The 10,683-nt window shown below is 47.0% G+C and overlaps 1 protein-coding gene across 1 annotated transcript; it reads right to left on the bottom strand.

Annotated features, from left to right (window-relative positions):
* Nucleotides 1-378: 378 nt before the first annotated feature.
* On the bottom strand, nucleotides 379-6,825 carry TRIB3 (tribbles pseudokinase 3). The gene is made up of 3 exons (XM_006860779.1): nucleotides 6,535-6,825; nucleotides 4,146-4,438; nucleotides 379-871 (listed from the first exon to the last, which is right to left on the bottom strand). Exons 1-3 carry the CDS (start codon nucleotides 6,823-6,825, stop codon nucleotides 379-381), a joined length of 1,077 nt encoding a protein of 358 aa, XP_006860841.1.
* Nucleotides 6,826-10,683: the final 3,858 nt, after the last annotated feature.

Below are 10,683 nucleotides of genomic sequence, written 5' to 3'. Positions count from 1 at the left end.
TTATTAATGAAAGGAACAGAGGCACCTCATCACCAGCACCAGTGGGTGCTGACGCATGGAGGCACAAACATGTGTCCCATGCAGACCCTGGCTGGTGTCACTAGCTCTGTGATGAGGAAGATTTTATTGCTTTTTTGACTGCTGTGCTCTCAGTGCCCAGAACAGAGCTTGGCACATAGCAAGCATCCAAGACGGACATCCCCAAGCCTGTGTGCACAGGTGTGTGGATACCACAGGTGTGCAAATAGCACGCTCTGTACATGCCTCCTCCTACCTCCTAGAAGGCACTTAGGGTGTGGCTTAGTTCACAGAGAACAGAGAAAGCTAGGAGACACCCGAGTCAGTCCACTATTGGCCGTTGAGTCTAATAGGATGGTCCTAGCTGTACAGACCCACTTCCCTGTCTCCCTCCTCTTCCTCAGTCTCCTCAGGCCCCAGCCCATCAGGGACCACCTGGTCAGCCTCCCGGGGGTGGGGCTGGGAAGAGGCTAGAGGGTGAGGGCCTTCCCGCAGCCAGGGATGCATCAAGATGCCCATGGCAGTGAGCCGCTCAGCTGGCTCCCTTCGAAGGAGGCAGCGGACCAGGCACCTGGCCTGGGCAGAGAGGCCCTCAGGCAGAGCAAAGGCCCCGCGGCGGATCTTGCCAAAGAGCAGGGCAGGCTCTGAGTCCTGGAAGGGGTAGTGGCCGGCCAGCATGGTGAAGAGCGCCACACCCAGGCTCCAGACATCTGCTGCCTTGCCGGAGTAGGATGCCCGGGAGCTGAGGATCTCAGGACCCACATAGGCTGGGCAGGCATGCTTGTCCCACAAACTGTCATCTGGCCCGGTCAGCACACATGCATCCTCCAGGTTCTCCAGCACCAGCTTAGTCCTGAGGCCAGGGGAAAAGCACAGAGGTCAGGTCCTATCAGGAACCCCACATTGTTACCACTTGACAGCACCTACTTGCTGGTGCTTACTAATATTTTGCAAACATTAGCTAATCCCATGAGTCACAGCACTGTGGTGGCAGTATTGTGGGTCCATTTTACAGATGAAGAAAGCTCAGGCAGGGGAAGCCAGAGCTCAAGGCTACAGAGCAGGTAAGAAGCAGAACCAGGAGTCGAACCCTAGTCTGTGTGACTCCATAGTTCCTCTTCTACTTACAGTACCTCTCAAACTATTAACCTTGAGAAGAAAAGGAAGCATGTTCTCACCTCCAGGAGCTCTGGGGGTGCTGTACTAACCCTAAGTTCAAACTTTACTTGAAGATGTGTATTAATTTAAAGATCATTCTAAATTTTACATTCTACATCTTATGTTTGTTTTCATCTAAAATGCAATGCAAGAAAGAGAGAAGGAAACGTGAGACCACCACTAGGCAGGAATGGCTGCTGCAGGCAAGATGCTCGACTACCAGAATTAGAGGCCACAAGTCTGAAAAGAAACAGCAGCCCCAAAGTAACTCCCCCGAAGAGACTTCGTAATTAAAAACCAAAACCCAATGCTTTGCCATTGAGTCACTAATGACTCCCGGCAACCCTCTGTCTGATAGTAGAACAGTGCTCCATTGGGTTTTCTTGGCTGGAATCTTTAGAGAAGCAGAGCTCCAGTCCTGCCTTTTGTAGCACTGCTGGGTGGATTCAAACCACCAAATTTAGGTTAGGTTGTACCACCCCAGGTCTTTATTTATTATTTACAAAGGAAACTTTCTGTTAAATGGAGAAACTGGCAGATGTCATCTTAACAAGAGATCAAGGTTGACATCACCATCATGAGACATGTCACATATGTCCTGAGGTGAGGTGCTGAGATGAGTACATCACCATTTGGGGCTATTCTTTTTCCTTTAAAGTTTTATTGTGAATTATGTGTTAGTTTACATGGGTGAACATTATCTTTACATTCATCCTATCGTATTTTGTTTCATTGCAATGATCATAATCCCCTGCATGCATCACCAAATAATCAAAGGGTACACCCCACATTCCTACCCCCCACCCCACCCCCGGGCACCAGCACACAGCCCCTCTCCCTCCCTGAGTCCAGAGTCCCCAGCTGCTCCTTCTGTCTGCGTCATTGCGTCTGCCTCCATCCCTAATGTAACCGCGTCTCCGGACAGGGTCTTACACTTCACTTTTCTCCCTTTATGGGTTCCAGGGATCTCCTCTCCTGGACTGCAAAATCAGTCTCCTCCCTTTGTTATCAAACATTTACATTTACCTTTCCACCACTTACTGTCAGACCTGATAGCAATCATTCCCTATTGAACCACAGGAGTCCTTTCCCCCCTCTCCTTTATCAACCCCATCCAGACAGGTTGGAAACAATTCAGTGGAGTTTCTATCTTTCCCTGTATTCTCTGGAGCTAGGTTCCCTATTGAAAGCTAGTAAGCCAGTCACTTCTTGCCTTTATAGTCCCCCCATTTTGGGTAGCCAATGTCTAAGTTCCCCTTCCCTGTTGATCCTGTGTATCAAGGGGGTGGGAATGATCCTCACAGTAGAGATTTGTCCGCTCCTTTGTAATACTGCATCCATAAGCATAGGTCAAGATCATCCACTTATAGTGGGTTCATCCTTTTTTTTTTTTCTCTCCTCTTCTTTCTTCCTCTATTCGTGTTCTGATCATCCACCCATTGATACCAGGTCAAATGGGTACTATCTGCAAGTGTGGGTGTTCTTGTGCATCTCCCCTCACTTCATATCAGCTGGACACTTCACACTCCATTCTAGTCCTCTGGGGAATGAAAGCCTGAGCTTTCTGAAGCCCCCTCGTATGTGTACTACCTTCTTGTAGTTAACTGCCTGTCGTGTTGGTTCTGACTTATAGTGACCCTGTATAGAGTTTCCAAGGAGCGACTGGTGAGTTTGAACTGCCAACCTTGTAGGTTCAAACCAACTTTGTAGTCCAGTGCATTACCCTACAGCACCACACCAGGACCAAAATTCATATTACCGCAAAGAAAACTTCTTTCCCCTTTTTTTCAGAATGCTTTCCATTACTGAAAACATGTGGTATCAACAACAAAAATTAGAGCAAAAAAAATAATTCAGTCATTAAAGGGTTCAGGAGACACAACAGCAAACTGCACATTGGGATCCTGGATAGAAAAGGAAACTAGGGAAATCTGAGTAGTCTGTGGTTTAGTTAATAGTATTATATAGTTGTTGTGAGCCATCAAGTCAATTCTAATTCATAGCAACCCTGTAGGACAAGGGAAAGTGCTCCACGAGGTTTCCTAGGAGCAGATCACTAGATCTTTTTTCTGGAGGAGCAGCTGGTTGGTGTGAACCGCTGATCTCTTGGTTAACAACTGAGTGCTTAATCATTTAATAGCATTGTGCCAAGTGTCTTAGTTTTGATCACTGCATTATGGTGGTGTAAAATGGTCACATTAGGGGAACTCAGTGAAGGATATGTGGGAACTCTGAGCTCCTTTTGCAACTATTTAGAATTATGTCTACAACTTTTTCTAAATAAAAAGTTTTTAAAATGCAACTGGGTTGCCCTCCTGGCCCTGCAGAAGAAACCTGACATGTGACGGTGCCCTGGCAGCTCTGACACATCCGGAACATCCCAGAGTCTGGGGAGTGGGCCTAATGCCAGCTCCCCACCACCACCACCTGCAGGAAGCAGTGTGGGATGTCCTTGTCTAATGAAAAACCATTGATCTCAGCTTTACAGAAAGTTTCCATGAGGGTTGGAACCTCTGCCCATTCTAGTTGTCGTTGTCTGTGGACTTAAAATCCTGGAAACCCCAACCTTTCCCCTGCAAATGGGGAAACTGAGTAACTCAGAGTCAGCAGAGAGCCCAGTCAGGCATCCAGTCCCCTTGTCTCTCAAGCTCAGTGTGGATCAGGGCCCATGCCCTGGATTAGAATCCCAGTTCTATCATTTAGCTTTGGGATCTTGGGCAGATTACTTAGCCTCTCTGGGTCTTGGTTTCCTCATCTGTCATATGGGGGCAAGAACAGTATGTCAATCAGAGAGGGTGGCTCTGCTCTTCAGTACTGTCAGCTACCATTAGGATCACAGTGCCCAAGCAGCAACGATTCCCAAGGAACTAGGTTCGAGTCCCGCTTCTCCACTTTTTGCATAAATTGCTTTGCCTTCCTGGGCCACCTCTTTGGCATGCTGGTGGCTTGGTCTCTGTGGCGACACTCACCTCTCACGGTTGGTGAAGACAAAGCGATGCAATTTGAGATCCCGCAGGACGAGACCATGCTGGTGGCAGTGGGCCAGCCCAGCGACCATCTGACGGAAGAGCATGGCGGCCTGGGGCTCAGGGAGCCGGCGGCGGTGACGCACCAGGCTGTGCATGTCCCCATGGGTTCGTGCAAAAAAGGCGTAGAGGAGTTGGGTGCCCATCAGGACCTCGGCAGGTCGTGCCACGTGCTCATGAGGGGGCAGCCTCGCATAAGGTTCCTGCACAGCCATGGCCTCGCTGGCTGAGTACACCTGTGGACAGAGCTGGGCGTGAGCAGAGGTGAGGATCCGTGGAACCTCAGATGGGCTTGGGAACACAACCAAGCTTTCAGACACCTACTGCAGGCTAGGCACTGTGCCAAGCACGTCAGTGGACCGAGCCACAATAGCTCTGTAAGACAAGTACCATGTCCATATTCACAGAAGCTGAGACTTACACAGACAGTAAGTGACTGTCAGGATTCGAACTTACCGTTTGTACTCTATGTACTACCTGAAACCCCAAACAGCCCATTGCCAGTGAGTGGATTCCAACTCATAGCAACCCCATGTAGAGTTTCAGAGACTAAATCTTTGTGGAGCAGACAGTATCAACTTTGTCCCGTGGGATAGCAGGTAGGTTTGAACTGCCAACCTTGCTGGTTAGTAGCCCAATGCCTACCTTAGAACTCCACCAGAGCATCTTATAACTACCACCCTATATAGCCTTAAACTTCAAGTAATTATAAAACAATAGGTAACCCAAAAAGAAAAGTAGCTCTCCAATCTGGGAAAATTCAGAAGAGCGAAAAAAACAAACAAACACCAGAAGTTACTTCATGCTCAGTGTCACTGAACATTAAAGCTCTCTCTCACTGCCCAGCCAGCCATTCATTCATCCTGTGCGTAGGCACAAGTGCCTATCACTGGGGAGGAAAGTTGACCAATAGCCTCAGCTCCTGCGCTCCTAGTGCCTGCAATCTAATACAGGAGACAGGAGACAAGCCAACGGAATACGTATTTACAAATGTTGAACATTGCAAGGAACCAAGTAAGATGCTGGCCCAGAGGGTATTTTGAAAGGGGGTACTGGTTTTGGAAAGTGTAGCCCAAAAGGAACTCTGGATAAGTGATGTGGAAATGCTCATGGGAGCTTTCCAAGTGGAGGGCAAAGGCTGTAAAAAAGCCATATGGTAAAAAGAGCTGGACTTGTTCTAGACACCCAGCTGAAGACCTTCCAGGGTGGCTGAGAGTGAGTGGGGAGTGGAAGCAGGGCATATGTGAAGGTGCCCAAGTTGGCGGGAAATGTGCTAGGAGTCTGTGGACATTAGATAAAACTTCAATAGCTTTGAAAGGTGTGTCCCCATTTTACAGATGGCAGAACTGTAACTCAGTGAAGGAAGCTATACAGCTAAATCAGTAGCACAACTAGGATACACACTCAGACTTTAAACCCTTTGCATGTTCTTTTGGTTATAATGCTGCAGAGAAAAACAAAGTATATACATATTTAGCACATGTTTTCGTTGTTTAAAGTAGACGCTTAAAAACAAAGAGTTGGGGTGAAATAGAGACCTTTTTTTTTTTTTTAGATTGGCAAGCTTGTCATCCTCCATGCATTTTTTACTGCCACTGGGTACCCACATGGCCATCCTCTTAAATTCATGCAGGACGCCACTCATCTGGCATCTCCTCAGAGAGGTCTTCCCGGACTGCCCTAGATATGGCCCTGCCCTTCCTGCCCCTCACCCTGTTCTCAGTCTTATTTTTCTCCACAGCACTTCAGATCACCTGACACAGATCTTACTTAGCCAGTTGTGTTGTCTGTCTCCTCACTGGGAATTCAGTTCAGTGAGTTATAATTGTAGCCTGGTGACTGCTTACATAGTGAAAACTTGTTGAACCCATGAGAACAGTGATAATCTACAGAGGTGTGATGTTGATCTTTCTGCCCACTGGCCAGAACACCCCAGGAGACCTGGGGGTGGTAATTCAGCCCCTATGGTTTATGCTAACATAGGGATGAGCACACCCCAGGAGATCCCTAAAGGTTTCTGAGGAAGAGGGGCTTCATGAAGACACAGTCCTTCTGCCTCATACCTGTTTTGGTTGTTCCTCCTCTGCCTAGTGACGCTGCAGGAAAAGCTGGTGGCTGGGCCATCTGCCTGATTGCCACCTAACCCACTACACCCCCATCAGTGGGAGATGCTCCCTTATTGGAGGCTAAAGTTGCCTGAACATTCCCAGGGGAACCCTTCCCTTGTAAACCTGCATGATCTCCATCTTCCTTACTCCTGCTCTGCAGCATAGCCCACCATGCCCCTGACAAACCCCTGTGATGTAGGAGAGATTGGGTCCTGGGGACATACCTTGCAGGTGTACTCGGTGCCGGTGGGGCAGTGCAGGGCACGGAAGGCCCGCCCGCCTTCCTCGGGCTCCAGGAGGATATAGGGCCCAAATCGGGAGCCAGTGGCCTCAGCAAGTACAAGATCAGGGGCACGGAGTGGACTTGGGGGCAGCAGGCAGGGGGTTAGCCAGGGCTGGGGCTGACTTCGAGTTCGCTTCTGGGTGGGACAGTCTGCATCTAGGTCACTGTCCAACTCTAGCCGCTTCTTCCTGGAGGGGGCACCTGCAGGAGCAGCCAGAGGGGAGGCTCGCATCTAGAAAGAAGAGGAAGGGGTTCAGGTGAAGTTGTTGGTGACTACTATCCTCCCCTGCTGGAAGAGTGGTACACTGGCACAGCCTCAACAGAGGGTGTGTCTCAAAAATGACAAATGCAAACGTCCTTTACAATCGTACTTAAACTGCCCACAAATACCCAACGACATGGAAAGCTGTGCACTAGAGCCTTGTGGCTAATAGTAGAAGATAGGAAATGCCCAAATGGCTAGCAGAGTGGAATACTATGCAGCTCTGAAAAAAGACCAGGAAACTGCATACTGATGTGGACTCATTTCCAAGGTATAATCTGGAAAAAAAAAAAAAGCAAAACACAGAACTACATCTAAGTAATACTCTCTTTTTTTATGTTTTATTGTGAATTATGTGATAGTTTACATGGGAGAACATTAGCTTTACATTCATCCTATCGTATATCCTTTCACTGCCATGGTTACAATCCCCTCCATGCATCATCAACCAAGCAAAGGGTTGGTCGTCAGCACATAGGCCCTCTCCCTCTCTCGGTCTAGAGTCCCCAGCCACTCCATCTCTCCACGTCATCATCTCTGCCTCCATCTCTGGCGTCACTGCTTCTCTGGGTAGGGCCCCACTCTCCGTTCTTCTCCCTTGATGGTCCCAGGGACTTCGCTCCTAGGCTGTAAAGTTAATCATTCTCCTCCTTGCTACAAAACATCTACCTTTACATTTACAACCCTCATAATTAGTCCTGATAACAATTACTCACTGTTGTATCATAAGAGACCTATCTGAATCTCCTTTCATCAGCTCTGCCTAGACAGATTGGATATTACTCAGTGGAGATTCTACCTTCCTCCAGGCCCTCTGGATCTAGGCCCCCTCTTGAAAGCTTGTAAGCCAGTCACTCTTGCCTTGGTAGCTCCCCACCCCCATTTTGGGTAGCCAATGTCCAAGTTGTCTATCCCTGTCTACTCTGTGTATGGAGGGGTGGGAATGATCCTCGCTGTAAAAATTTGTTCCCTTTTTTGAGCTACTGCATCCATAGGTGTAGGTCAAGTTCATCAAATTGTATCAGATTACTTTTTTCCTCTTCTTTCTTCTTCTAGTTGAGCTCTGATCATCCAGTCATTGAAGCCAGGTCAAGTGGGTATTATCTGCAAGTGTGGGTGTTCTTATGCATATGCCCTCTCTTCTTATCAGCTGGACACTTCACTCTCCACTCTACTCCTCTGTGGCTATGTCACTGACTCTGGGCCAAAGAGTCCCCAGGTCTTGCCACATTGCTGGCCAACCAGGTCTCCACCCAGATTCACAAGACTCTATTGAACGTTGTAGGACTTAGCTCGCAGCTTCACTGCTGTTTTTCCCTCACTTCCCCTTATCGGAATGTGGTTACCAATCAGAGCGTATACTCCCATTGAGTCTTATCTTGGAAGGGGGTTTGCCCTGAGGGGACCCAACCACTTGCCTTGATGTTTCCTGAGCAAGCAAGTTGCTTGTTCTTGTAGTAATCAATAGGACTGCCTTTATTGTTTTGTATTTCTCCTGTCCGGTCTTTCTTTCAAGAAGTTTCCTTCTGTTCTTCTAGTCGCTCCAGGCTGGTCGGCTTGTCCTTTCAAGTGGAAATTTCCCACCTCAGAAGATTCTGGATGCTGTTCAGGATTCCACCTATAGTCTTAAGTAATGCAGAGGCTCCGCAGGAAACCTCCTTCACTGGACACGTTGTAGCCCCATTGTATTCCAATCAGTTATAGGCAGAAGCGTATGTAATACTCTTACATTAAGAAAAAAATAATAAAGAAAAACATGCTTCTATGTGGAGGCTTCTAAAAATTCGTGGAAAAATTCCATGATCTTTTCATTCCATTTCTCCTCAAATTTTCTGAAGCCCCCTTGTACATGCATAAGTTCTTTCTGGAAGGATACACTACAAGGTTGGAAGGAGATTTTTACTTTTATACTTTTCGAATTTTAAACTATATGAGTATATTTCCTACGCAAAATTTTTGCATTTGAAGAAACTGTTTAGAAGCACAGCTTGTTCTTTAAAATCACAGTAAAGAAAACAACCCATCTTAATTCGTGCTTCTAGTACATTCCAAGATGCTACTGAGATGCAATCTTATTCATCCATTAAGCTATCTTGTGCCTAGCCCTAGGTGGGTACAGGGAAAAGAGATATTTCTGACAGCTTTTTGGCCCTTGCGATCTTTCAGTCCTTGTGGGTAGACAAGTAATCATAAAACCATGTATAGCGTGATCACTGCTAATATAGGGGGCTAGGAGACAAGGGATGGGGGCCTATAGAGGCTTCTATCTCAGACTGAAAAACCTGAAGGAAATCTGGAGTTAGCCAGGTGATATGAAAAAGTATATTCTAGGCCAGTGGTTCTCAAACTTGAATGTGAGTCGGAATCATCTCTTGTTGATATACACATTTCTGGGCCACATCCTCAGAGCATCTGATTCAGTAAGTCTGGGATGTGGCCTGAGAATCTGCATTTCTAATAAGTTCCTTGGTGAGGTTGCTGCTGGTGGTCAAATCACCATTGTTCTAGGGAGAGGGAGGAGTTCCTATATGGAGCAATCTCCGCTAATCAAAAGATTGGAGGTTTAAGTTCACCCAGCAGTACCTTGGTAGAAAGGCCTGGTTGGTGGTCTACTTCTGAAAAATCAGTCATTGAAACCCTATGAAAACTGAACATTATGCTAAGTGACAGAAACCAGTCACAGAGATCATACACGGTGTCATTTCATTTATATGAGATATTTAAAATAGGGAAATCTTAAAAGTTGGAATCAACACAATGACAAGGAGTTTAGAATTTAGGTTTTAAGCAAAACAGAAAGCAGATTCGTGGTTTCTTAGGGCTGGGAGATGTAAAAAGTAAAGGAGTTCTGGTAGCGTAGTGGTTACGAATTAGGCTGCGAACCGCAAGGCCAGCAGTTCGAAACTAAACTACCAGTTGCTTCGCGGGAGAAAGATGAGGCGTTCTGCTCCCGTAAAGATTTACAGCCTCGGAAACCCTGTACAGGGTCGCTATGAGTCGGAACCGACTCCACGGCACACAACAACTATAGGATATAGGTTTTGTTTTGTTTTTTTAGGTGACAACAGATGTTCTAAAATGGTGAGGATGGCTGCATGACTCTGTAACTACACTAAAAACCAATGAATTATACACTTTTAATGGATGGATGTTGTCCTGGTGTGGCATTGTAGAATCAGCATTGGACCATAAGGTCGGTTTGAACCATAGGGTTGGTGGCTCAAGCTTACCAGCGGCTCCTTGGAAACCCTGTACAGGGATGACTATGAGTTGGATCAGTATGAGTGATGGCACGTAACAACAATGGAAGGATTGTATGGCATGTGGATTATATATCAATACAGCTGTTGCCAAAACAGGAAAAAAGAAACCTATGGAGCACAGTTCTATTCAAACACACATTGGATTGCTGTGATCCCACAACCACTATTTTTGTTGTTGTTGTTGTTGTTGTTGTTGTTGTTAGAGAGAGGGAAGGGGCAAAAGAACAAGCTGCAATTGGGGCACGAGTGTGGTGGCAGGAAAGTGGGAAAAGTTTCAGGAAATACAACTGGTGAGGTGAGCAGGTATCCTATTCTGAAGAACTCTCTCTATATAAGCCCCACCTAGCACAGGTGGATGATTGTCTCTCAATCTCTTGTTGTTAGGTGCCATTGGGTCGGCACCAAATCATAGCCACCGTATGCGCAACAGAACAAAACAGTGGCCGGTCCTGGGCCAACCTCACAACCACTGCTGCATTTGAGCGCATTGCTGCTCCCACTGAGCTGGAGGTCTTCCTCTTTTTCTCCGACCCTTCACTTTACCAAACATGATCCCATTCTCCAG

This window comes from Chrysochloris asiatica, unplaced genomic scaffold, assembly GCF_000296735.1.
Source record: "Chrysochloris asiatica unplaced genomic scaffold, ChrAsi1.0 scaffold00039, whole genome shotgun sequence".
NCBI classification, from domain to species: Eukaryota; Metazoa; Chordata; class Mammalia; order Afrosoricida; family Chrysochloridae; genus Chrysochloris; species Chrysochloris asiatica.
This window is presented reverse-complemented; position numbering and strand designations above follow the sequence as displayed.

Excerpts from the sequence above, each read along its gene's own strand:
- TRIB3 (XM_006860779.1), bottom strand. The coding sequence starts at position 6,825 with ATGCGAGCCTCCCCTCTGGCTGCTCCTGCAGGTGCCCCCTCCAGGAAG. Across the intron at positions 4,439-6,534 it reads GCACCGAGTACACCTGCAAG|GTGTACTCAGCCAGCGAGGC; the intron begins GTATGTCCCCAG and ends CTCTGTCCACAG. Across the intron at positions 872-4,145 it reads GTCTTCACCAACCGTGAGAG|GACTAAGCTGGTGCTGGAGA; the intron begins GTGAGTGTCGCC and ends CCCTGGCCTCAG.